Source organism: Triturus cristatus, chromosome 3_2 (genome assembly GCF_964204655.1).
Source record: "Triturus cristatus chromosome 3_2, aTriCri1.1, whole genome shotgun sequence".
In the NCBI taxonomy this organism is placed as follows: domain Eukaryota; kingdom Metazoa; phylum Chordata; class Amphibia; order Caudata; family Salamandridae; genus Triturus; species Triturus cristatus.
The window spans coordinates 473,714,421-473,741,830 of NC_140584.1; the positions used below are offsets into that span (position 1 = coordinate 473,714,421).

At 44.9% G+C, this 27,410-nt stretch overlaps 1 protein-coding gene across 1 annotated transcript in view; it reads left to right on the forward strand.

Moving 5' to 3' along the window:
- PSMA1 (proteasome 20S subunit alpha 1) overlaps nt 1-27,410 on the forward strand; it is a 146,729-nt gene that overhangs the window by 84,636 nt on the left and 34,683 nt on the right. Inside the window, exons 6-8 of the mRNA XM_085648116.1 lie at nt 4,203-4,273; nt 5,301-5,430; nt 19,029-19,108. Of these exons, the coding sequence (XP_085504242.1) occupies nt 4,203-4,273; nt 5,301-5,430; nt 19,029-19,108 (281 nt within the window). The remainder of the gene's footprint in view (nt 1-4,202; nt 4,274-5,300; nt 5,431-19,028; nt 19,109-27,410) is intronic.

The window sequence follows — 27,410 nt, forward strand, 5'->3', positions numbered from 1 at the left end:
CGTTTATACAGGTTCACGCCAACAGGGTCGTACTACGTACCAACCCCAAATTCATGCCCAAGGTGGTATCACAGTTCCACATGAATCAAACCATTGAACTGCCTGTTTTCTTTCAAAACCCACAGACTGTCGCAGAAAGGGCACTCCATACACTAGATGTAAAGAGGGCTCTCATGTATTACATCGACAGGACCAAACCCTTTAGGAAAACAAAACAACTTTTCGTTGCCTTTGCCCCACACCACAAAGGTAACGCTATCTCCAAAGCAGGTATAGCCAGATGGATCGTTAAATGTATTCAAATTTGCTATCAAAAGGCTAAACGCACTTTAACGATTCCCCCACGAGCCCACTCAACACGTAAGTTAGGGGCCTCCATGGCTTTCCTGGGAAACATTCCTTTGCATGATATCTGTAGAGCAGCCACCTGGTCCACTACACATACATTTACCAAACACTATTGTGTAGATGTGCAATCAAAACAGCAGGCAGCTGTAGGACAGGCTGTTCTCAAAACTCTTTTTCAGACCGCTACAGCTGGCACTGGTAGCCGCCGCTAATAAGAGGGCACTGCTATATATTCTATGCACAGATATGAATTCAGCAGCCCACATTCCTCGAACTGAATATGCTACTTACCAGTATGCATCTGTTCTTGGCATGTAGGGCTGCTGACATTCATATCGCCCTCCCTCCTCCCCGGCGCCTGTAGCAGCTGCAGCTCTCAGAATTACTGTAAAGCATGGTAATCACTTTCTGTATCTACTCCATCACTGCCACAATGGCGAAAAACAATCTGAGGATGGAGAGGATGCCCATGCGCACTGTAGTCCAGGGGAGGAGTCACCTATCCCAGGATACTTCGAAGACTCTTCCAGGACAACAACGTGCAAACATCCGGACCCAACACTAGGCGGCGATCTATGCACAGATATGAATGTCAGTAGCCCTACATGCCAAGAACAGATGCATACTGGTAAGTAGCATATTCATTTTCATCTTCTGATAAAATTGGTTTGATTTTAGCCATAGCCAACACGTTTCTTCCCCTTTGGACTTCATCACAGTTACAAGAATATATGCACAAATTGTTTACAATATATTCATATATACCTAAAACCACTATATACATTTTAAAACCTAACTCCCATTAATATCTCTGGACAGTGATTGCCAAATCTTTATTTTCTTCTCACCACACCAAATGGAATAACGTTTTCAAGAACTACAAACCGTTCTAATATATTTAGAGATTTAGGTATACTCATATGTAAAGTTTCAAGAAGATGCATGGACTGTTAGTCTGTTATTAGTTATTCAAGTTTACTATGATATGGATGTCCTATGGAGCTCCACAAAATTACACACTACAAATAAAACAAGAAATGCATTTCCTTAAATAAATTGAAGTACAACAAATAGAGTCTCAACAAGAGCATCAGCCTTCTAATGCCGTGAGGTAAGTTCCAAGTTAAATAGGGCTGTGGTTTGTACCCCAGTGCGCTCCCACAAACCACCTTGTTGCGCAACTTGTGCTGGCTTAAAGCAATATCTCTGGCCAAGCTAATGGAGATCACAGACTTCTTTATAAACCGCTTCAATACAGACTTTGGCATGGGGGAGTCCGTGTTCCAGCTAAGCCTAAATTGATCATTTGCTCACTAAAAGGACCTAAAAATTGTCGATTTGTTCTTTCAGCTTAACAAAAAGTTCCACTCTCAAGTCAGCCCTAAGTGTACCCTCTCTCCCCCCCCCCCCCCCCCCTTGAAACCGCTGCCATGGATAAGATAAATGAGGAGAGTAAGCCTAGTTCAAGATGTAAAGCATCGGGGGGACGGCCAAAGAGTTTAGGTTACAGTATTGGTGCAGGATTCGATCTTCATCCTTAGCGAAGGAAAACAAAAGGCTCATATCCAGCACCTCAGCAGCATAGGACAGAGCAGGGGGGATTTTAACCCTGAACATTGACAAAACATGGCCAAAGTGGCATCTCCCGCAGATTCTGTAGAATCTGTTCAGTGCACTAGCCTGGGAAACAGCTTTGCACACACAGAGTTTAATATGCTCTATATCTTGCCTGTTTTTTTAAAAAGACCTTTCCAAGATAAAAATAGGAATCAACCATTTCCAGTTTTTCAGACCCCAACATCCACTGGTATCGCCTCTTTATTCTGAGCCCTTTCTTACGGAAGACCAAGATCTTACTTTTGGCGATTTTAAGTTTCAAAAAATTTGCTTTGGCATATTTGGTCAAGGCTTCCAGATGACGTTGCAAGCCAATCGGTGTTAAATCAAGGATGGCCACTTCATCCGCAAATCATTGGGAGCCAACGGACATTGTACCAATTCTGGGGGCATCCCCCCCCCCCACCAAATTTAAGGCGCCGGCAAGACAAGATCTATATAAAGAAAACTAGAGAAGGGCCAGCCGGCAACCCTGCTTAAGCCCATTATGTGTTCTAATCTTATGGAGAATCCCAGCGACCCTCCCATTAAAACCGGACACCAGGTATCTGAGTGCAATTCTATGATGAGTCCCAGAAGGTGATGTGGGACACCCAGTCTAAGGAGCTTTCTCCACAGCGTTTGGCGGTCCACTTTGTCAAATGCTGTGGATAAATCAATAAATGCAGTATAGAGTGGCATGCCCCATTAAAAAGACCTATTTCTCTACAATAGTCTGGAGGATCGCAATGTTATCCAGAGTACTATGTTTCTTTCTGAAACCGGCTTGTTCTGGAGGTATGATATTCTGGTCATGGGCCCATTTGTTGCAGATGACAGAGGATGCCTTTAGCAAATAATTTCCCGGAAGCATCCAGCCGAGTAATCTGTCTGAAGCTGGATGGAGAAGTTTTGGGACATTTTGTATACAAAGGGACTACAACACTCCCCTTCCAAGAAAGGGAGAGTATCCCACTTCGAAAGCAACTGCGGGGCAAGAAGAGCTCCCTAGGCAACCGCCTCCTTTTTAATTAACACGATCGGAATTCTGTCCGGAACTTGCGCGCCATATGGTCTAGCGTTCTTTATAAACCTCACTAAATACTCCCATGAAGAACGACCAAATACTGAAAAAGAGGACTCATCCACTCCAATCGTCACAGGAACGACTGGACTATAGTTCTTATATAATAGGGAGATCTAATCCACTCAGTCCTTCTCTGGGATCGAAATAGGTAGAGCCTTCTGCCTTGAGTCGCAATATTCTGCTATCAAGCGCCAGTACTTTCTAGAGTCTTTGGCCCTTGCAGCTTCTCTCAAGCCAATCCACTTAAAATCGTAATCCCTTCTCCTTTCACTGAGTTTACGGCGACTTCTTACTCATTTAAGGCGATTTATTTCCTGCTGATGACCCATAGAGAACTGTAAATGCTGTTTTCAAACTAATCGATTAGTTTCTTGATTTAATATTTTCAAAGAGTATGTGCCCTGTTTAGACATACTAGGGCTTACCGAGCTAGAGCTTAAATTGCGAATCTCTTCCATTTGGGCCTCAAAACACTGAATGGTTTTGTCAGGAACATATCCCGACTGCTCTGTGTAAGCCCTCTTAATTTTCAAACTGACCTCAGCCATATATTTTGATGTCCAAAAGGAACGTCCATTTGCTTTGTTAAAAAGGGCCATACCCAGTCCGGAGTTCCCCGGATTCAGTGCAGGGTAAATCAAAACCACTGTCGTACCGACTATACTATGGTCACTCAATGCTGACGGCAGAACTAAGGCATTTTCACAAGCCGGAACATTTGATAAGAGTTTAGTTTAGTAGGCAGACAACATGAACTATAACTTACATCTCCCCCACGCACAGCTTATAACGTTTCATATTACATCACTTATACCACGTTAAATCCAAGTATTCAAAGCATCACTCATGGCATAATTTATGAGAACACTGTGCATGGTAGCAGGGCAAGTTACAGTTCATGTAGTCTGGTTTGTGAGTTCCCAACACTACACAGAGGTGCACAACACATAGTAAGTTTTGGGTGGGGTGCAAATTATAACTATATTATAACTTAAGATTAAGTGTAGTTTAAATGAGTTTTGTATAAAAAGTATTACAGTTTTCCTAACTTTAACTTATTCTTAACCTTTGTATGTGTGTGTGTGTGTGTGTGTGTGTGTGTGTATATATATATATATTTTCACACTACATGCTTGCTTGAATGGATATTCCTTAACAAGCCTTTTTTTAGAAACGCAAATACCAACACAGCGCTATGGAAGAAGACCATATGGTGTGGGATTATTGATAGCTGGTTTTGACGTAAGCACACCAGTCTCTGTAGTACCTCTTTCTCTATTGTTGCAAATACTTAAGTTATAATTTGATTGACCACACTTTATTTTTCATGTAAATTTTAACATGATTTTTGTGCATCCATTTTAAAATTACAGTACAATGGAACTTATTGTGCTATTAGCCTGTTTTCAAATTCTAATCCAACACAGAACAGTTTTATTTTGATTGGGTAAGAAATGTGATCCTAAAGGTGTTTGGTGGCAAAAGGCGCAAGTGTCAACAGAATCTGGAGTTGGCAATTCATCTGATTGGTCTGTGATCTTACAAAATGAACTGATCCTCTTAATAGCAGCCTATTTATGGTTAAAGAAATCCTTTGTGCCTTGGATTGGCCTGATGTGCATTGTATATTTAAGATAATATAAATAAAGATAGTCTCATTCCCTTTGTGTTGTGGTCTAAAGCCTCATGGTATGGTGAGATCCCTGTACAGGGCTCCACTGCCAAATACATAGATAGATAGATGAGGATAAAGGCTAATAGTGTTCTTTCCTATTTAGGGAGATTATACTTCTGAACTGCAGCTCATTGTGCTATTTTCTGAATAGATACACAATTATTTTTTCCTAAATACATTAATAAATATAGTTTTCTGAAATCCACTATTGGATTCCTGGTTTGCTGTTCTAGTTTGTGCATAAACTCAACTAATTTCAGCATCAATCACATGATGCGTATATTAGTTGTTGTGTGGACTAGCTGAACATAGAATGTCTGTTGTATTTTTCTATCAGATATTCGTTTTTCTTCACTACTGTTTTACGTCCTTGATACCTGAATTTGCTGTATTGCTCTAAGTGCATGAATATGATGCTGAAGCGTTTATCTTCTGTATCATATTCATGCACTTAAAGATTTGTGGTTCGTAATTTTTAGAAGGAGCAGTTTATGTAAAATACAAATGCTTACATTAATTTAGTTATCTCCACAATCTAATATAACTAAATGTCTACAAGCCAGCCAACTACTCTATGCTTCTTTTTTTCTCCAGGATATGGGGCCTCATATTTTCCAAACATGCCCCTCTGCTAACTATTTTGACTGCAAAGCCATGTCTATAGGAGCTCGTTCACAGTCCGCTCGTACATATTTGGAGAGACACATGACAGAATTTGCTGAATGTAAGTGATACGCTTAAGCTTTCCACCTATCGTAGCAGCTTTATTTTCTGTCAGGGTTACAGATGCTTCTGGGAATGTAAAAATATGTAGTGTGACCTCAAGATGACAGAAGTGGAAGTAGTGAGGGCTCACTTCACCATGCTAAAGTCAACAATGCTGAGGTTAACTGTCAAATGCAGCAGAGCTAGATGAGTTGAGATGAGTAAATTAGGAATTTATAACTGGGCTAGTTGTAGGTTTCAGGAAAGTATTATTATCTGTAGAAGCTACATTATCCATACTCTTTGTAATTCAACAAGTCAATACTTTTAAGTACTCTATTTTAATTATGCAGAGTTTTACTGAAACTAAAAAAAAAAAATCAAACCTTTAGGAGTTCCTGGTGATTTCCTGGATTATCTCTTCCTGCTTGTGCGCTAAAGTATTCACACTCAAGTTCTTCTGTACCTGTGAGTGCTTTTTAACACTGTCAGTCATGAAATACAAGCTAAGCGACACTACAACACAATTCATCTAGTTTCTTCCTTCTCAATCATCATTTACAAGGGTCCTTTGATGTCCTTCAGGTCTCAATAATTTCACCAGTTTTTCAAAATATATCCGATTCCACCATTTTTTCCATTTTAATTTCTAATCTACACAGATTATAATTTTATTTTGAAATTGTTCTCCCTTTTATATTTTACACCTTCATTGATGTTGGTTAAGTGGGTGGCCTTTGTAAGAAACTGGTTCTATATATACTGCACCAAAGTGAGGTACAGTGTGTATAGAGTCCAAGAGTCTCCAGAGGTAGGCAGAGGTTAAAGTTAGATAGAACCTTACTCTCTAAAGTGGTAGCTTGGTGAAGCAGTAAGGCAGTATCAGAGGACAGTGTTCAACAAATGGCACCTTGTTACAGGGTGTTAATTGTTTCAGGCCCCCGAAAGCACCAGACTCTCGACCCAGGGGTCCAGAAACATGTCTGGTGGTGGCAGCCTATGCAGCCACTCAGTCGGGTCACTAGTAGTTGGTCGAATTTCAGGGGGCATCTCTAAGATGCCCTCTGTTGTGCATTTTACATTAAATCCCACACTGGCATCAGTGTGGGCTTAATGTGCTGAGAAGTTTCATACCAAACTTCCCAGTCTTCAATGTAGCCATTCTGGTGCTGTGGAGTTCGTAAAGACAAACACCCAGCATCATATACTCTTTAATAGCAGCACTGCACTTACAGTGCCCAGGAAGGGATTTGACCACTGAGGGGGTACAGGGCTCATACACCTGTACACTCACCACTGGCATAGGGCACCCAGCTAGAGGGGTGACTGATGTATGCCAGGGCAGTGGTTTGTGGGCATGGCACACAGGGATGTGTGCCAGGTCGACTCTTCACTTTTTTCTGCACCAAGGCACTCAGTCTGCAAAGGCAGTGTGTGAGTGTCAGGGTACAGGGCCTCTGAGGGTGGCACAATAAGTGCTGCAGCCTTTAGAGGCCTTCTCTGGTCACAGTGCCCTGGGTACCTGTGGTACCATTTACCAGGGGCTGACATGTGGCCAGAGAGGCCAATTGGGTTTTGGCTTCAATGCAGTTTTAGGGAAGGAACTTGGGCCCTGGGTACCTGATTAGCAGGAGCCCTGGGCACACTCAGTCAAAGAACATCAGCAATTTAGCAAAAAGTGGGGGCATACCATGCAAGAAAGAGGGCACTTTCTCACAGACTTGAATTACCTAAATCACAACCTGCCAAGGGTTTAAACCTCACCAAATGTCCAGCACAGCCAAGAAAAAAAACAGAGTTGGCTTTCTTTACAATAACACAGACTTGGAAGTCAACAGCGAATCACAAGCTTGTGATGCTATACACACACTATTATATTTTAAGCTGCTGTGCTTCTGCTGACACAGTAGCATTACCCTTGCCATTTGTGTCATGCCTACATTTATGAATGTCTCTCAATGCTTCATCATTTGAATTGTTGTGCCTATCCATTTTTTTGGGGGGAAAATGACCTAACAACCGTACTTTGTCGTTGTATAATGTTGCACCCCGTACATTCCCCAATCATCCCCAGACCTCCCGCACCCAACGATTAAGTAAAGCAATTGTAATACAAATACGTACGTGTGCCCTTATCGGTGTTCCTAGCTACCCCCTCCACTGTCTGGCCTCTGAACTAATTTAACCCAGCCGAGTGCCTCTATGTAATCTCTTGTATGTGCCCTGTGCCCCAACTGTTCCAGATGTTTTCAAATTTTCGTTGGCAGCCATGGCTCTTGTACATCTACTTTTCCACCAGTTTACAGTGGTCCATGCCCTGTTCCCAGTCACGGTGCAGGGGAGGTTGGGAGGCGGTGGAGTCACACTACTTCACTTCTGGGCAAAATTTCTTTTTGCCATCATTCAGCCCAGGTTCACTAGTATTTTCTGGTACCGTGACATCTGTCTGCTCCCATGTGCCCAGTATCGCTAGGCGGGGCTTTAGCTATAAGGGGACCCAAGTGGCTTCATCCAGCAAACCCTGTACGCCCCCACCCCCAGAAGGCTCTCAGACGGGGGCAACTCCATAATGTATGTGATAGTGTGTCTTCCATCCCACATCCCATCCCCTGAGACAGTCTGTGCTCTTCCTCCTACCAATTCTGTGCAGGAAGGGTCTTGTATAATATGTTTGGTGGTGAATTTTGAGTTGGATCAGCCGTTCGCTTGCCTTTTTGCCACCTATGTGGGGAATCCCAGTGCTTCCTGCCTGTCTTCATCATCGATCTCCACCAGGTCCTGCTCCCATCTATCCTGCAGTTTTAGAATGGTACTTGTGTATATAGTGCCATACGTCAATGAGATTAGTTTATTCTCCATCCTTCCATCCAACAGTCTCCCTTCCAATGTGGAGTCTTCCTGAGTCTCCTCCTCCAGTGACACACATTCCTTAAGGGCATGGGTTAGACCTGGCTTTTTCAGCGAGTTTGTCCCCAGACTTTGTGCTTTTTGGCCTCCTGTTTTTTACCCTGTTTTGGTTGATTTTATGACTGGGCACTTTACCACTGCTGATCAGTGCTAAAGTGCGTATGCTCTCTGTGTAAATTGTTAATATGGATTGGTGTTACCATGATTGGCTTGTCTGACTTACTACTAAGTCCCTAGGACAGTGCACTGTGTGTGCTCAGGGCATACAAGTCAAATGCTGCTAGTTGGCCTGCAGCACTGATTGTGCCACCCACACAAGCAACCTTGCAAAAAAGTTCTCAGATCTGCCACTGCAGTGTCTGTGCGCAGGTTGGTTCTGCCATGTATACATGATAAGTGCACCCACTTTCCAGGTCCTACCTTTTTATTACGTGTGAGTCATCCCAAAGGTAGGCCCAAGGTACCCCTGTGGGCAGCGCGCAGTGTATGTGAAAGGTAGGACATGTCCTGATGTGTGTAACATGTCCTGATAGTGAACTACAGTGAATTTTGTTTTTCACTATTGAAAGACGATCTGTCCTATAGGATAGAATGGGAGTTTATTTATAACCTCTTATAGGTATAACATCCCATTGGGATAAGGTAGAAAGATGGAGTTTAGTATGCCTGAACTCAGAATATAAAAATACTTCTTTTAGTAAAGATGTTTTATATATTGTGTATTTCTAAAAGTGGTATTTTCAAAGTGGGTATGTTCTTGCTTAGCCATTCTGTGTGCCTCTGCTGGTTTGTGGATTGACTGTCTGGCTTTGAAGTGACAGGAGCTGGGAATGTGCATTCACTGTAGACAACCCCTGGGCGGGTTGAGGTGTGTCCTGCCTTTTCTGGATGAGTCAGGGCTGGGCTGCATAGACCTGGACTGCATTTATAGTAGAGGGAGGAGATTTCCTTGCACCTGAATGGGCCTGGTCTGCTTTACACAATGCTGTGTCCACCTCCTGCCGGGAAGCTGGGCCAGGGAGGATAGAACTGGTTTTGACTGAGCACAGAGCCTCTCTGCCACAAGACGACAAAGAGAAATGGAATATAAATATTGGGGCCCAGAACTTTAGATTACTTCTGGACTCAAGAGGAACCTCTGCCAAGGAGAAGAGCTGGGAAAGCTGAAGGAGAAGTACTGCCCCTTTTGCTGTGTGCTGTCTTCGGTTGGCCTTCAGTGGCTGTTTCTGCCAAGGAGCATAAAGACTTTGCTGTGTGATGTGTCTCCTGCTTGAAAAAGATCTCCAACGGCTTGAAGTCGAGCTTGCTTCCTGTTCTGAAGACTTCACCACCAGCTCCCCTGAACTTCCTTTCTGGGAGCACTGACCTGCCAAGAGGTGCATGTTGCTGTGTTGGGCCTCTGGAGGTTGTTCCTGCTGTTGGGAGCTGGAAAAGAGACTCAACTAAGAGAAGCGCGACACATCCGCACCAGATTCCTGCATCTCTCCCATGGCCATTGACACCTTCTCTACCTCAAGGTCTCTCGCTTGTTGTGGTCCTAGGTGCCTCACCGGGCTATCCTTGACGAAGGGCAGTACTTTCTCCTTGGTGACCTGCAGCTGTGAGCTGTGGAACGATTCCATATAACTCACGAAGGCCTCTGTTATGTGTTGACTGTCTCTCACCGTTTCCCCAGACTCTGCCCGAAGTTGACGAACGAATATTCCTTCCCTTTCCTTGCTGCCTATCCACGCCAGTAATTTGCCAACTCCATTTCCGGCTTACCTATTGCTAGGTAGTGTGTTTTTATCTCCTGTCCAGCCACAGTCATGTACTCTTCAAGTCCATGTCAGTTTTCAATTAAGGCATGGGGAAGGTCGCGTTGTCCCTCTAACTGCGTCTGTACCTTTTCCAGGGCATCCATCTGCTAAGTCTTTCCCTCCTGTTGCCTATCTCAACAGTGAAAATTACTCCCCAGATTGTAGCTTTATACTCTTCCCGGAACATGACGGGACTCTGTACCGTCCCATTATTTTCCTCAAAGTAGAGTTTGGTGGTCGTGTCCAACCATTGGACCGCTGCCTATTCAAGAGTCGCCAAATACCCATCATCTAGGCTCCCTTTTCCCTCCATCTACCAGTGGAGTGAAAGAGGTTAGTCGTAAAGGCGAGTGATCGCTTAACCCCATGAGTAGATACTTTGCCTTTGTGAACTTATTCAGGCAGCAACCGGGAGTGAAAAAATAGTCAAGTCTATAATGCTTGTCATGTGCATTCAAATAATAGGAATAATCCCTCTCGCTCCTGTGAAGAGCTCTCCAAACATCACACACCCCCATTGCCTGTGCAGATGCCTCCAGTTTCCCTCTGGTCGTCTCGCCCTCTATTCTTCTTTTTTTTTATTTTTTTATATATAAATCTTTTAATTAACAACTCAGTCAATATATTCATCCAGAGATAGTTACATTGCATCACAGTACAAGCAAATGAACACAGATAAATTAACTGTTTGCAGCGCAATCTCTACCTATTCTGTTTCTCTCCCACCCTGCTCATAGGCCTCTGTAGATCTGCCAGGCCCCCCCCATATCTTTTCCCACTTCTTCGGACACCCCCTGCTTTTATATATTGTCTGCTCTGCCTGTCCTTAACCAACCTAGATCGTTTTTCCAATCTTTTATTGTTGGTAGCTCTATCGCTTCCCATCTTCTCGCTACATTCTCTCCCTCTATTCTTATGCTCATTCTATCGAACCAAGTATCTAGTTCGAGGTTAAAGTTCCCTTCAATAATTGTAAGTACTGGGGGAGCCTCCATTGAAATATTCCCCAGGAATGTTGCAGCTTGAAGATCCACAGGATCATGTCCATTAATCAACAGAAGTGTCTCGCTTTCGCGTTCCCCCAATAACGCCACAAAGCACCCACTAGCATCTATCCATGTGTGGGACAGATGGTGGGGCACGGTCATCTTTATGATGATCTTCACTCCCCTTGATCCCGAAGTGTACTTTGTCGCAGGCCATTTTGTATTTGCCCTTCCCCATGCAGCAATGCTGTCCTCTGGTGAGGTGTGTTTCCTGTAGGAAAATTGGCTGTTTTGTGTCTCCCGAGGGCCTTAGTGACCGGACCCCTCTTGACCTTGTTTCCTAGCCCATTAACGTTCCAAGTTAACAATGTCAGTGTCTGTGCTTGTGTCATGGTGGGTGGGTTTCTTCCTCCCTTCCTGTAGGCCCAATCTCTAAATGTGTGTTGAGGTCATCATTCCCTGCATACCCTGGTGATCTAATGTGATAAACTACCCACCACCCTACCTTAATGTGCTGTGGTCCTGAAACTTACTCTCCCCCTCCTACCATCACCACCCCCCCCCCCGCTCCCCCCCTCCCCCCCCACACAAATTCATGGTACGTCTGACCCCAAACAAAATTACAACAATGTTTCTTGCTTCTTTCGTTGGAACACAACCCGAGTCCTCACATGCACGGCAGTCTGTAGGCCTTTGCCTCTCAGTCTCATTCAGAGTAGACTGTCGGCTCCTGCGACCAGCGGGATCCCTGGGCATGACACTTTCCCTGGTCACTTGTACTGGCAGTAATGGATCTAACCAGCACAGGGGCATATCTGCTCATGCAGTTATGCCCTCAAATGTAGTACTAAGCACCCTGCCTTAGGGCTGTCAGGCCTGCTGTAGACGTGACTTACAAGTATCACTTGCAGAGGGGGCTAAAGGTTTTGCCAATTGGGTAAATAATTGTACATTTTTGGGAGAGACCATTGGTACTGGGAGCTTGGTTAGCAGGGACCCAGTACACTTCAGTCAAAGTTGCATCAAATACCAAGTAAAAAGGGAGTGGGGGCGGTATACTGCAACAAAAACCCAGTGTTCGAGGCATATGAGCTGCAGATCACACACTTAGGATAGTAGATCGCCATCTGGTGTTGGGCTCGGATGCTTGCAGGTTGTTGTTGTCTTCGGAGGAAGTCTTTGGTCACGAGATAGGTGACTCCTCCCTTGGACTACAGTGCGCGTGGGCATCCACTCCATCCTCAGATTGTTTTTTTCCGCCATTGGGTTCGGATGTAACTTTTCCAACTCCGGTTGAAAATCTCAAATACAAGCTTTTCGAAGCGAAAAAACTTCTACAACTACATCGAAGCACCTTCACTCGACATCGAATTCATCGGCTCGATTCCGGACGTCGCCGCGGGCTGCTGGGCCTATCCGCGCCGTGAGGCCTTCGGCTCATGGAAAGGACGCCATTTAAAAAATGCCCCCAGTGTGGAGCAAAATTTCCGCACAGTGACCATCACAAAGTCTGCAACCTGTGCCTATCACCGGAACACGACGAAGCCAGCTGTCCAGCCTGCGCAGCATTTCGATCCAAAAAGACCATTCGGGATCGAAGAGCTCGACGCCTTATCATGGCACACAGATCAGCCCCGGAACCAGTAAACATCTTCGATGAGGGTCCCGATGTCCCGGAAGAGGATTCCGAGGAACTTCAAATCATCTCAGAAACAGACGACTCAGACAACCCCATTACTCCGGGGCAACGCGTGAGTACCACTGCCCCTGCCCCAACCCCTCCAAAACCAAAGGCATTGGTTAAGACTTCGCCAGCTGGCCTCAGTCGAGACCGAAAACATCCTTCAGAAGCCCCGCCTCTGGGCTAGACTCCGAAGAAACATAAGCCTTCCGGTGGCTCGGGCCCGAGTAAGCCGCATGTCATTGTACCTTCGGCACCGAAGACAAGACCTCTCTGCACCGAAATCGGATCCGACACCTTCGGCACTGAAAACATCGAGGCCCATAGATGAACCTGCAGCGAAAGTTCCCAAGCCGAAAGACTCAACTTTGGCACCGAAACCTTCATCGGCACCGAAACCACCGGCTAAGGACTATAATACACCTCCTAAAGCCAAAGACTCTACCGATCAACCAAAACCTCGATCGGAACCGAAAAAATCGGCGCCAAAATCTGTTCGTGAAGAACAAGAACTTTTCCATCCAGATCCAACACAAAAAAGGATCTATATTAATCCAAAGACTGGACATGTCACTGCAGTGCCATGTAAGAAACGGAAACTGGACACAACACCTGCCCCAGTTCCTATAAAAAAGAAGGACTCGGCAACATCACCTATTCCTCCTTCCTCTCCCATACGACCCTCTACCCCACCCCCTCTGCCTACACCACCCTTACCTCTACCATCTCCATCACATACACCACCTCCACAGGATGATGATGATGACCTAGGGGGAGGGGGTGATCCTTATAATACTAATGATCCGTTCACGGATCCAGATACCGCACCATTGGATGATTGGGCATACCCTCTACCAGATATACCTGACCCTACACCATATCCCTCCAAACCATCACCTCCAGATGGCCACCTGGGGTTTGGACAACTAGTAAACAGAGCAGCACTTTACCATGGCGTCACCATGCACTCTGATGCACCCGAGGAAGACTTCCTCTTAGACACTTTTGAACAGTCTCAGAAGTCAGTACAAATTTTACCTATGCTTAAATGGGTGATAAAACACGCCACAGAAGTATTTAAAGACCCCATCCGTGCCAGGGTGCTTAACCCAAGAATTGACAAAAAATATAGACCTGCCCCAGAAGATCCTTGTTACATCAAAGGACAGCTCCCTCTGGATTCTTTGGTCGTTTCCAACGCAAGGAAACGCGCCAACTCCCAAACCACGGGAGATACACCACCCCCTGACAAAGAATCCAAACTATTAGAAGCCTCGGGCAAACGAGTAGCAGCACAAGCTGCTAATCATTGGCGTATTGCCAACACCCAAGCCCTATTAGCACGCTACGATAGGGCTCACGACGATCGGTTGGAGAATCTGCTACAACACCTGCCAGACCAATACAAGACCCAGGCAAATGACCTTATATAAGAGGGAAAACTTATCTCAAATGTATCAATTAAATGTGCACTTGACGCCGCAGACACCACCTCTCGAGCACTAAACACAAGTGTACTCCTTAGACGCCATGCCTGGCTACGCATTTCAGGCTTTAAGCCAGAAGTACAAAGTACCATATTTAGCCAACCTTTTAACCAAGAACAGCTGTTTGGGCCAGCAGTTGACACTGCACTTGAAAAAATGAAAAAAGACACCGAGACTGCTAAGTCCATGGGAGCATTGCAGTCTCCACAACCATGCGGCTCCTTTCGATGCTCCTTCTACAGAGTAGCCTCCAAGAATATGGGAGCAGACACCTCCTCTAAGTTCAAAACCTCTACACAAACATCCCCTAGTAGAGGATATTTTAGAGGAGGATATAGAGGAAACAACAACAAGGGACGAGGTCGAGGCAATACCAACACTCGTACCTCCCCCACCACAAAACAGTGACTTTCCTCCACTACCCCCACACTATTCCACTCCAGTCGGGGGAAGACTCAAACAGTTCCTACCTGTCTGGAACTCCATCACAACAGACAAGTGGGTAAGACAAATTATCCAGTATGGTTACTGCCTGGAACTCACCACTACCCCTCCACACATACCACCCAAGCAGCGTACCATGTCACCAGACCATCTTACACTCCTCAAACAAGAAGTTCTCTCATTGCTTCAAAAACACGCAATAGAACCAGTTCCCTTACAACATCAGGGTACAGGGGTATACTCACTGTACTTCCTAATCCCCCAAAAAGGACGAGACTCTAAGACCAATACTCGACCTCAGACTCCTAAATCTGTACATAAACTCAGATCATTTCCATATGATCACTCTTCAACAAGTGCTCCCACTCCTACAACAAGGCTATTTCCTTGCCACACTAGATCTCAAAGACACTTATTTCCACATTCCCATACATCCTGCTCACAGGAAGTACCTAAGGTTTGTGGTGGACGGACAACGCTATCAGTTTACAGTCTGTCCATTCGGGGTAACAACTGCGCCCAGAGTATTCACCAAATGTCTAGCAGTAGTAGCAGCGCATCTCAGAAGACAACAAATTCATGTCTTCCCGTATCTAGATGACTGGCTAATAAAAGCCAACTCATTCAACAAATGCGTTCTACACACTCCCCAAACTATTCAAATCTTACACAACTTGGGATTCACAATAAACTACCCCAAATCTCATCTCCAACCCTCCCACATACATCAATATCTGGGAGCCAACATAAATACCTCCAAAGCCCTAGCATATCCCAGCCCAGCCAGGATGGCCAATATACAAGCTCTCATCATAAAATTTCAAACCCATCACTCTCTTCCAGCAAAAGTGTTCATGCAACTGATAGGCATGATGGCATCCTGCATCTTCATTGTGCCTTATGCAAGACTTCAAATGCGTCCCTTGCAAGAGTGTCTAGCACGTCAGTGGAATCAGGCTCACGGACAACTAACAGATCTGGTGTTGGTGGACAGCCGCTCACATCGCTCTCTAAAATGGTGGAACACAATAAACCTGTTTAAAGGGCGGCCGTTCCTCGAGCCTCTTCCACAAATAGTGCTAACAACGGACGTATCACTCACGGGATGGGGAGCCCATCTCATAGGACACACCACTCAGGGCAAATGGACCACTCAACAGAAAGTGCTCCATATCAATTACCTGGAACTACTGGCAGTATTCCTAGCACTAAACTCATTCCAAATACATCTCCAGAACAAAACTGTCCTCATCCGGACGGACGACATGACAGCCATGTATTGTATACAAAAACAAGGAGGCACACATTCTCTCCAGCTGTCCCAGCTAGCACAGAACATTTGGAGATGGGCCATTCCCCAGAACATATACCTGCTTGCAGAACACCTTCCAGGGGTTCACAATCAGATTGCCGACCTGTTAAGTCGACAGACTCAACAGATCCACGAATGGGAATTGCATCCAAAAGTCCTACTCCCCTTTTTTCCAAAAATGGGGCCAACCAGACATAGATCTGTTCGCCACACACGAAAACGCAAAATGCCCAACCTTCGCCGCCAGGTTTCCCCACCCACAGTCCAAGGGCAATGTGATATGGATGAACTGGTCAGGCAGATTTGCGTACGCTTTTCCGCCTCTCCCACTCATTCCATTCGTGGTACGCAAGCTCAGGCAACAGTCTCTCAAACTGATCCTAGTAGCCCCCACATGGGCACGCCAGCCCTGGTTCACAACACTGCTGGAACTCTCTCTAGTTACACACCAAAAACTGCATCTCTCCCCGTCCTTACTAACCCAGAACCATGGAGAAATAAGACACCCAGATCCAGGTCAACTGAATCTAGCGATCTGGCTCCTGAAGTCCTAGAGTTCGGTTACCTCAACCTACCACCAGACTGTATGAATATTATAAAAGAGGCCAGACGACCTACCACTAGAGCCTGCTACGCTGCAAAATGGAAAATATTTGCCATTTACTGCACTAACGATGATATACGCCCACTGGATGCATCCATACAGAACATCATTTGCTACTTACTACACTTGCAAAGATGTAAATTAGCGTACTCATCCATACTTCTCCACCTAGCAGCATTAGCAGCCTACTTGCAAAATCGACAACACTAGTCACTATTTAGAGTACCTGCGATCAAAGCCTTCATGGAAGTCCTTAAGAGGATTATTCCTCCCAGATTACTACCCTCTCCAGTGTGGAATCTAAACATTGTTCTTACAAGGCTCATGGGACCCCCTTTTGAACCTCTGCATAAATGCGAACTACAGTTCCTCACATGGAAAGTGGCTTTCCTTATCGCTATCACATCTCTTAGACGGGTAAGTGAGATCCAGGCTTTCACTATACAAGAACCATTCCTACAATTACACCGCAACAAAGTGGTTCTTAGAACAAATCCGAAGTTCCTGCCAAAAGTCATATCTCCGTTCCATCTCAACCAATCAGTAGAGCTACGTGTTCTTCCCAAAGCCGGACTCTGTAGCTGAAAGAGCTCTTCATACCTTAGACGTTAAAAGAGCCCTACTTTACTACATTGACAGAACCAAAGCATTCTGCAAAACCAAACAATTGTTTGTTGCTTTCTCTCCACCACATAAAGGCAACCCCATTTACAAATCCGGGATAGCCAGGTGGATAGTTAAATGTATCCAAATATGCTACCACAAGGCTAAACACACACTAACAGTTCCCCCTAGAGCGCATTCCACACGCAAAATAGGGGCTTCCATGGCATTCTTAGGAAACATTCCCATAGAAGATATTTGTAAGGCAGCCACATGGTCTACAACACACACCTTCACTAAACATTACTGTGTTGACGTGCAAGCAAAAAACAAGCTTCTGTAGGTCAGGCTGTCCTTAAAACTTTATACCAAACTGCTGCAACTGATACAGGTGACCACCGCTAGGGGAGACACTGCTATATAGTCTATCCTAAGTGTGTGATCTGCAGCTCATATGCCTCGAATGGAATATGCTACTTACCAGTATGCATCTGTTCTTGGCATGTAGAGCTGCAGAGCCACAAACGCACGCCCACCAACCTCCCCGGGACCTGTATCTGTTCCAGCATAGTCTTACTTAGACATTACACATGGACATCTCTCTCTCGTTTTACAAACTCCATCATTTCCCAACATGGCGAAAAACAATCCGAGGATGGAGTGGATGCCCATGCGCACTGTAGTCCAAGGGAGGAGTCACCTATCTCGTGACCAAAGACTTCTTCCGAAGACAACAACAACCTGCAAGCATCCGAGCTCAACACCAGATGGCGATCTACTATCCTAAGTGTGTGGCTCTGCAGCTCTACATGCCAAGAACAGATGCATACTGGTAAGTAGCATATTCCTTTCTACAGTGAGGTAGACTCTGGTCCAAAAGTCCCGCAGAACACGGTGTCTCTGCTTTAAAGGGGGCCAGGGGGCGTGGGGAGAGGAGTGTCTGTGTTTGCAGACCTCCCTGAAGCTGTGCAGATAGCACATCCACGAGTGCCTCTGCAGGCATATCATTGTTAACTTCAGGACCTGAACCTGTTAGATACTGTGTCTGTTAGCCACCCAGCATGTGGTCACTTTCAGGCGTCCAGCGTGTTTCAATGATATCAGGCCTTCGTCTGTGCCAGCCCCTCACCAGTGTTCAACTGCTCTGCAGTACTTGTACCAGTCCTGGGGCAGGTGGCCTTGTTGCCAAAGCCAAGCTCTGCCTGTGAGGTCTTCTCGCTACACCATGCGCTGATACTCCGTTGCCCCCGCCCCCTGAATGGCTGTTCATTCAGCTCCCCATAACCTGTCCAGGGATTGGGGGGAGGGGAGGGAGTGTGAGGGGGGGGGGGGTAACTCACTAATGCCGACAACCTGTACCCTCTTCAACAGTGAAAACAGCCCCCCGGCCCCACTCTTGTTCTTCTCAAGCTGCTACTTATCCATGACCCCCCCTTTGCAGGCGGCCACTGTGCGCGGGCAGGTCAGGGCAGCCCGGCGGTCGTCATCTTGGCCACTGAGCTCCAGAGGACTCAAGCCCGCTTGGCTACTTCTCTCGGCCGGCGGGCGCCTCCAAACTGCTCAATCTATGCTCTGATGTCACGGGTTTCAGCCCCACTCTGCAGTGGTGCAGAACTTGCTGGTGGACAGGATACTTTTACCCTGGGGCCTCTGTTGGACACAGGAGCTTCGAAAGGCACTTCCTAGTCCATGGCCAATCAGGCCACAAACCCCCCCCCCCTTGAGTTTGCAAGCTTTAAGTTTAGAACTGTAATTCACTAATCCTGTGAAAGTAATTGTTCTTTTGACTTGCAGGCAATCTGAATGAATTGGTGAAGCATGGCTTGCGTGCTTTAAGAGAAACCCTCCCAGCAGAACAAGACCTGACCACTAAGGTAGAGTGTCAAATTTACTCATTTGAACACGTTATTGACTCTTACATAAGCATTTATTTGTACTATAGATATGTACCCATATATGTATTGCTTTGTATAAACATGTAGAATAATTAAAAAAAAAAAGAATAAATACATTTTTAAGTACAACACTTGAAAACCAGAGTTTATCGAGTGCATCTTTAATCTACTTATACTTACTTCCTTTATGCATCTATATACCTTCCATGTATTTGGATCTATATATTTATTACTTTCCTCAACAACAAAAAAGCATATTCAATTCACTACCCTGTTCCTCACCCTATACTTCTAACAATATCTTTAATTTACTTATACTTACCACCTTTTTGCATCTATAAACTTTCCATGTACTTATGGATCTATATATTTATTACTTTCTTCTAATTCAGCATATCCAATTCACTACCCTTTTCTCGCCCTATTCCTCATTCAATATATCTTCTCTCAAACCTCTTTCTACTACTCTTTCCAACGCACTACCCTATTTCTCACCCTATATATCCTCTACATCCACTCTCTTTCATCTCAAACTCTAGACCACTACTATGATCCCCAAAATAGCCCTTTCTAGATTCTCCCCTACTCTACCCCTCCTTGCACCATCTGATACCTCTTTAATTATAGTAATCCCCAAAACAAGCCTTTCTAAACTTTTCCCTCTGACTCTTCCCCCCACATCCCTTTAAACATATCCCAAGCCTCCCACTACTGCTATGACCTCCCTAAAAAATAAGTCTAAATCCTTCACTCTTCTATCCCTCCACTATCCTTTTCAATCATAACAACAGACTAACATGTCCACTTATCAAATTTCATATTTCAATATACTAGTTCACCACTAATCCTTTATGGGTTCCAGAGTAGCATGATACTCGCCGAAAAAAGTGCTTTAACACCTCAGGGGTAGCAAGCACTATAAAATACAAACCTTTTTTCCCCTCTTCCATCCCTCCGCTATCCTTCTCAATCCAAATAACTGACTAATACCCACCACTAAAATCACTTTCATATTTCACTATACTAATTCAACACTAATCTTTTAATGAGTTCCGGAGTAGCGTGCTTCTCACCAAAAAAAGCTCTTCAACACCCCATCAGGGGTAACAAGCGCTATATAAATGCAAACCTGTTTCCCTCTTCTATCCCTCCGCTATCCTTCTCAATCCAAATAACTGACTAATATCCACCACTCAAATTGCTTTCATATTTCACTATACTAATTCAACACTAATCCTTTATGGGTTCCAGAGTAGCGTGCTACTCGCCGAAAAAGCACTTCAACGCCTCGACAGGGGTAGTAAGCGCTATATAAATGCAATTACAATAAAATTATATATCGGGATTTCTCATTGGTGTACTGTATAACTGAAAAAGCATGAATGACCAAAATTCTGGAGTCTTTCTGTTACATTTACAATATGTTTTCTTACTTTGAAAGAACAGATTCAGCTATTATTGTGCCCACTTGCAGTCTTGGGGCTATTACTGGTGTAATTCTTAAATTGTGAACACCCATTTTGTAACATGCTTGCTGAAGATGCTACTTAGAGTAGGAGTGCACGCATACCTTTTAATTTTTTGTGATAGTATTTTTTTATGCTGATTGACACGGACACAAATATATTTTTAAAATGAGCTGTTTGGTTACCTGAAAGCATTTTCATTTTTCTGCATCCCATTGTTAATAATATATTTTAACTGGCCACTTCCTACACATAAATCGCCTATCTCCTTTGCTTTCTTTATACAAAGAAATCTTCATTTCTTTCTATGATCCCCTATGTTTGATGTGCCTAAGAGTAATTTTGTAATTTTTATAAAAGTTGAGCACATTGGAAGAGAAGGAAGTGAGGTGCTTTTCTGGCGGGTCGGTTAGTTTGAGGCTCTCTCAGTTCTCTGGTGCACCTGTAGAAGAGGGAGAAGAAACACAGCAAGACTACTTCTGGTGAGGAGCTGGCCTCTGTTGGAATCCTTGGTCGTGCAGGTCGATTTTTGGCAACAGTGGTATTCAGGCTGAACACAAACAAGCCTTGGTGTTTTCATCATGCTCCGGTACCCGGGTATTAGTGCAGGGAGCCTCTGGAGTGAATCAGCATCTTGAAGACTGGATGGGTCGATGGGGCTGACCTCCTGGACACTCTGCATAGGTCAGCAGGTCGGTGATCCGCATTGCGCGATCGGTGCCTGCAGGATTCAGTGAAGTGACTCCTCCACTTCAAGGGAGATACTGGCTGGTTGGTGAAATGCTGACTGTCCTCTGAAGCTTTTGGAGGATTTATAGCTGCAGGACGAGTCGAGTTTTTGCAATTGTCAAGACACGAGCAGGGAGGCAGGGTTTGGTGCCAAGTGTAAAGCTACTCCACAGTTGGACTCTCCTTTGTCCTTCAGTCTGGCAAATCTGAGTTCCCGGTGTCAGGGGGCCACCTATATATTCAATTTAGGGACGTTAAGTAGAGTGACGGGTAGTAGCCAGTGGGCTGCTTACCCTTGCTGTGGTAAGTGGGCTTAATCCTATTGCACAGTTCTAATTCCAACAAAACAAAATGATGGCATCCTTGTTTTTGTGGAGAAAATCAAGTAGTCCACCATATGGGTGTGGCTAATCTGGTGGTGCAACAAACCTTTTGCATAGCTAGTTTTCCGCGAGTTCTGGTGCCAAATGGACCTCAGGGCAGGGAGGTAGCATCTCCCAGGGCTGGGCGAAGCCGGGGTGGCATATCAAAGGCGGCAGGGGCTTTGAAGCACCTGGAGTTGATATTCTAAATCGCTAGTCATCCTGTCTGGCCTCAGAGCATGGGTGCTCACCTGCAGGGGGGGGGGGGGGGGGTCAGAAACTTGTCTGTGGTGGCAGGCTGGTAGATTCCAATCAGCCAGCACACTAGATACTGGTCGGTGTTCCAGGAGGCACCTCCAAGGTGCCTCTGGGTACATGTCATAATAAATCTAGTACTGGAAACTGTACAGACTTATTATGATGTGGTGTTTGATATTAAACACCATAGGTTTCAGTAAAACCATCATGTAGCTGGGGAACTCGTAATGACCAGTACACATACTTAAGATTGCTTTCCTGTTCACTTGAACCATCTAGTAATTGGACTAGACCGAAAAGGAGCATAGCTGCTCATGTAAAATAATACACACTGCCTTAGGGCTACAAGGCATGCTGTAAAGGTGACTTGCATATATTGCATGCAGTGCCTTTGCTATGGCCCACAGTGAGTGTTCCATGTCATGTTTTCACTCATGGTTTGCACCATAACACACAGTCTGCAATGGCAGACTGCATGTAATTTGTATGGGGTACCTTAGGATGGCATAATATATGCTGCTGCCCTTAGAGACCCTCCTTAGTACACATGCCCTAAGTACCAGGGGTACCACTTACCTAGGAATTACATGGGTACTAAAGTGTGTGCCTATTCTGTGACAATTATACCATTTTACCTTGTTTTTAGGGAAAGGGCACTGGCACTGGGGCCTGGTTAGCAGGGATCCAGTGCACATCAGTATCAGTGGCAAAAAGTGGGAGTGGCGATGACAAAGTGGCACTTTCCTACAGTTACCGAATCGCAAAATGGGTTTAGAAAGGCATAGAAAATCTCTGTTTTGAAGGGGCGTGTTTAGGGCATCCTTCTAATAGCAATTCGTTATTGTAAGTATCAATGTTTTGCTATTGAAATTGGGTCGCAAAAGATTGAAGAGTTACTTACTGCTGAGTTGGCGCAGAAACACATTGCCAACCGGACCTAGTCCCCTTTACGAATGTGTGTTAAAATCAAAATTTGTAAGTGTGTAGGCAGTGCTCCAGGAACATTTCGTACATTAGATCCCTAGTTCTTAAGTCTCTTTTGACTGATTTCTTCTTGGAAGTTTTAGCTAAATAAATCCAAACTTACCTAATATGGTGGACACACCACACGAGACATCAGAGCCACCCTGTGTGCAAGGGAAGGCTCCAGATAATAGCCGCAAAGTGAACAGTAAATCAGATTGAGACTCGTACAGTGGATGACCAGGAAATGGCATGCCATTCCAAACAATTGTCATACTTAGGTCATGCATGGTGTAGCTTTAGATTCTACAAGAGGAAAAGAATCTTGGCAGAGATCATAGATTCCCCCATCGACATATCCTCTGCAGGATTCAGGCAGCTTCCAGGGGCTGCTGTACTCAGTCACCGGGGATGGCTCAACTCTACCTCTTTCTGCCAAGAAATCCAAAGCAAAGTACTGGACATGACTTATGATAGTGAGTCACTGTTTGGGAAACATAGACCACGCACTCCAGTCCATCAAGGATGACATGGATACAGCCAAGTCCTTCAGAAACATTCATTTTCGTAAGCAGACTTTTTGAGGAGGCAGAAGGGCTTACTCTTTTAAAGGAGTTTACCAGATCTATCAACAACATTGTCAGTCGAGTAAAACTCCATACAGGCCACAGTACTCTCACCAATAGCGGCAGTACAAACCTCCACCAGCCACAACATACAAACACGCTAGCGGAAAATCTGCTTTTCGAGGCAGAGACTTTTAACAGAAAGTGACCTATACATGGTGCCGGCTGCCCCTCTCTAATCCCCAGTACAACTCAATGGCCGAATTTCAAACCATGTCTGTCAGTGGTGCAAGATAACTTCCGACAGGTGGGTGCTCGACGTTATTACCTGGAGACACACCCTAGAGTTCACCAAAACACCTCTGAACACCTCGCCAAAAGGACCACTCTCACCCCACCTAAAACAGCTCTTAATTCAACTATTAACCATGCTGAAAAAACAGGCAATAGAAGTGGTTCCAAAACTACAGAACTTCTGGTCCGCAAAAAGTCAGGAGAATGGCGCCCTATTTTGGACCTCGGAGAACTAAACAAATTCCTGAAGAGGCAAACTTTCCGCATGGTGACACTCCAGGATGTACTGCACCTTCTCAACAAAGGAGATCATATGATGGCCCTAGACCTCCAGGATGCGTACTCTTGTCCCATTCCACCAAAAACACAGCAAATTCCTGCATTTCAAGACCGCGGGCACCCACTACCAGTTCTGTGTGCTTCCATTCAGACTGAACTCAGCACCATGCATTTTCACCAAGAAAGTGCCTTTTTTGACATTGTTAGCACCCCATGTTTTGCCTGGATAATGATGTTTCAATTGTAGTACACAGGGTTCCTGCGAACCGGGTCCCCTGTGCCAGTGCTTCTTCCCTAAAACTATTCCCCATTTGGTAACTTTGGCCCTAGTAAATGGTACCCTTGCTATCTAGCGCATGGGAACTGAAGAGGGTCCCATAGGGACCCCCTCACCAAGGCCATGCCACTGCAGCTGGCATGCCCTGGTGCAGTGAATAACATCAAAGTCGATGTTGCACAATGCCTGTGCCATGCCAACAAGCACTGATTAAAGTATAGGTAAGTCACCCCTCTAGCAGAACTTACTGCCCTAAGGCAGGGCGCACTATATCGCAGGTGTGGGAAAATCTACATGAGCAGATATGCCCCTACAATATTTAAGTTTATTCTTAGATATTGTAAGAGCCAGAGCAGCCATAGAGTACATGGGCTGGAATCGCGACAACTCGAGTTCCCCAGCACCATGATGTCTTTGCTGAACCCAGGAGTGTTTGGTACCAAACGACTCCTCTTAATAAATCTACCTTGATGCCAGTGTTCGATTTATTAAACCATGTACTCAGAGGGCACCTCAGAGGTGTCCCCTAAAAATCTACCAACCCTGGTTAGGACTCTGAATGGTTTTAGGCAGCCTGCTACCACCAGGCATGTTTATGGACCCCTGGGTCGAGAACCTCTACTCTCTGTGGCCAGAAACAAAGCACGTCCTGGGAAGAGCAGTCACACCTCCTCCCCCAGGATGAGCAGAGTGCTCGAGAGGGAAGCTTCAAAGGCATGTTCCTTTATAATGCAAACCCAGCCTCTTCTGCTAGCAGCAGATGGCAGGCCCCTGTTTAAACCCCCACTTTTGGCAGGAGAACCAGCGGGAAATCCTAGGAAGAATAGGAGGTGTGCCCCCCCCATTCTCCGACTCCACCCCTCAGGCACAGGAGGCAAAGTAAAGCACATTATTCAGTGCCCTCCATCTTGAAGATTGTAGGATTTAACCAATCCGGGCTAGGACTATGCCCCCTCTAACAGGAGAGTGGCATAATAACCACCCCAGGTAAGGAATTATTGGTCCCTTCCTGCTTTTCCCCTGTACCACCCCTAAATCTAGTATTTAGGTGGCTCCCCCCAGACCTTGAAACCAGTTCTTGCCAACCTAAAAAGAGAAAGGATGAAGAAGACTTTGTGCAGAGAAGCCTGAAGACACCCATTGACTTGACCCCAGTCCTACCGGTCTGTCTGCAGCTTCAAAGACCCTGCAAAGAAAACTATGCCTGTCCTGCAGCCAGCAACCACCAAAACCAGCAGACTTGTCCACAAGAAACCAAGACAAAGGACTCCGGTGCCCTCCGGTACTGCACTCTGTGACCACTCTGCACCCACTGCCTCCAGCCTGAGTCCAGGTGGCCCACTGGTACAGAAAAGGTTCCCAAGTAACCCTGAGGTTAACATTGCAGTGTCCGCTTTTGAAACTGAAAAGTATTTTTATTTAAAAACCTATTTGGTTCTATGAAGGTTTTGTGGTCTTAGTAAATAAATATACCAAAGTACTATTTTTATAAATTGGTCTTGGATTTATTCATTGAGTGTGTCTCTTATTTGTTATCACTGCGTGTACAACAAATGCATTGTACCCTCTGATAAGCTTGCCCACACTGCCACAAAATAGAGCATCAGTGTGCTCTGTTTAGTCCCTGTAGAACCTCTAGAATCACTACACACTACATCTCTTTTTGGTATAGTATATGGTGAGCCAGCCAATAACAAACATCAGAACAAATTCTTCCATATTTACTCCATCTAGCAAAATCTGGATTAACCTACTCTATCATCAGAGTTCATTTGGCAGCAATTTATAGATTTAGACTATCTAGTAACTCATCCTAGTTATGGTCTAATAGAATTATAAAACAATTCCTCAAAGACCTCTTCAGGACATTGCCTCCAGTGAGAAAACCTCCTCCATCGTGGCTCCTTAATGTGTTGCTTGGGCAGCTCATGAAACCCCCATTTGAGCCCATTCACAAAGCTGAGTTGAAGTATCTCATTTGGAAGACAGCGCTTCTTGCAGCTCTCACATCTGTCAAGAGAGTAAGCGACATTGACTTTAACAATAAAAGCACCTTTCCTGCAATTCAAGCAAGACAGTGTAATACTACGAACAAATCTTAAGTTCATCCCTGAAGCCCCCTCGGACTTCTACTTAAATGAGCTTATAATATTGCGTACTTTTTTTCTGAAATCCTCAATCAGTTGTAGAGAAATCTTTACATTCTTTAGATGTAAAAAGATGTCTCAAATTTTATTTGAGCCAGACATGTCACAATGCAAGGCCGATCAACTGTTCATTGCTTACAGAGAACTTAGGGTTTCCCGATTACTAAACAAACTTTCTCGAGATGGATTGCATCCACTATTCGGTTTCGAATCGGACAAGGGGGAAGACTACTGCAGGCTAAAGTAAAGGCTCATTCCACTAGAGCTGTGTCCACCTCCACAGCTCTTTTTGCTCGTGTGCCTCCAACACATCTGCCAATCTGTGAATCTATGGAAAATCCAATACTAGAGAAGAAAATTTGTTACTTACCTTTAAGTGTGGTTCTCCAGCATTGGTATCTTTCATAGATTCACATGCCACCCACCTTCCTCCTCTGAAAGGCTCCCTTTTTTTTCCTTTAAATCTAAGACTCTTGTAGTACACTTGTGTGTAAGGGATTCAGTCTCTCTTGAGAGTGTGATTGGTTAAAGTTTGCAGTTTGGTCCTTTTTTAAAAGGTTAACATTTTTTAAAAAGCCAATTTTTCATTGTCATTATGGCCTTTTGTGATTTTATACATTGCTTTATTATAGTACCATGGGGCTCTCATTCGATGATGGGGAATGATTCACGCATGTGAATCTATGAAAGATACCAATACTGGAGAACCACAGTTACAGGTAAGTAGCTAATTTTCATATTCACTATACTTTCAAATTTCCAAAAAGGACGGGGCACTTCGACCTATTGTTGACCTTAGGCCCCAAATCACTACATCCTGTCGGAGCGCATCCACATGGTCACCCTTCAGGAAGTAATTCAACTGTTGCAAAAAGGCAACTTCATGTCCGCATAAGACCTAAAGGTCTACTTTCATATACCCATCCATCCCTCACATCGC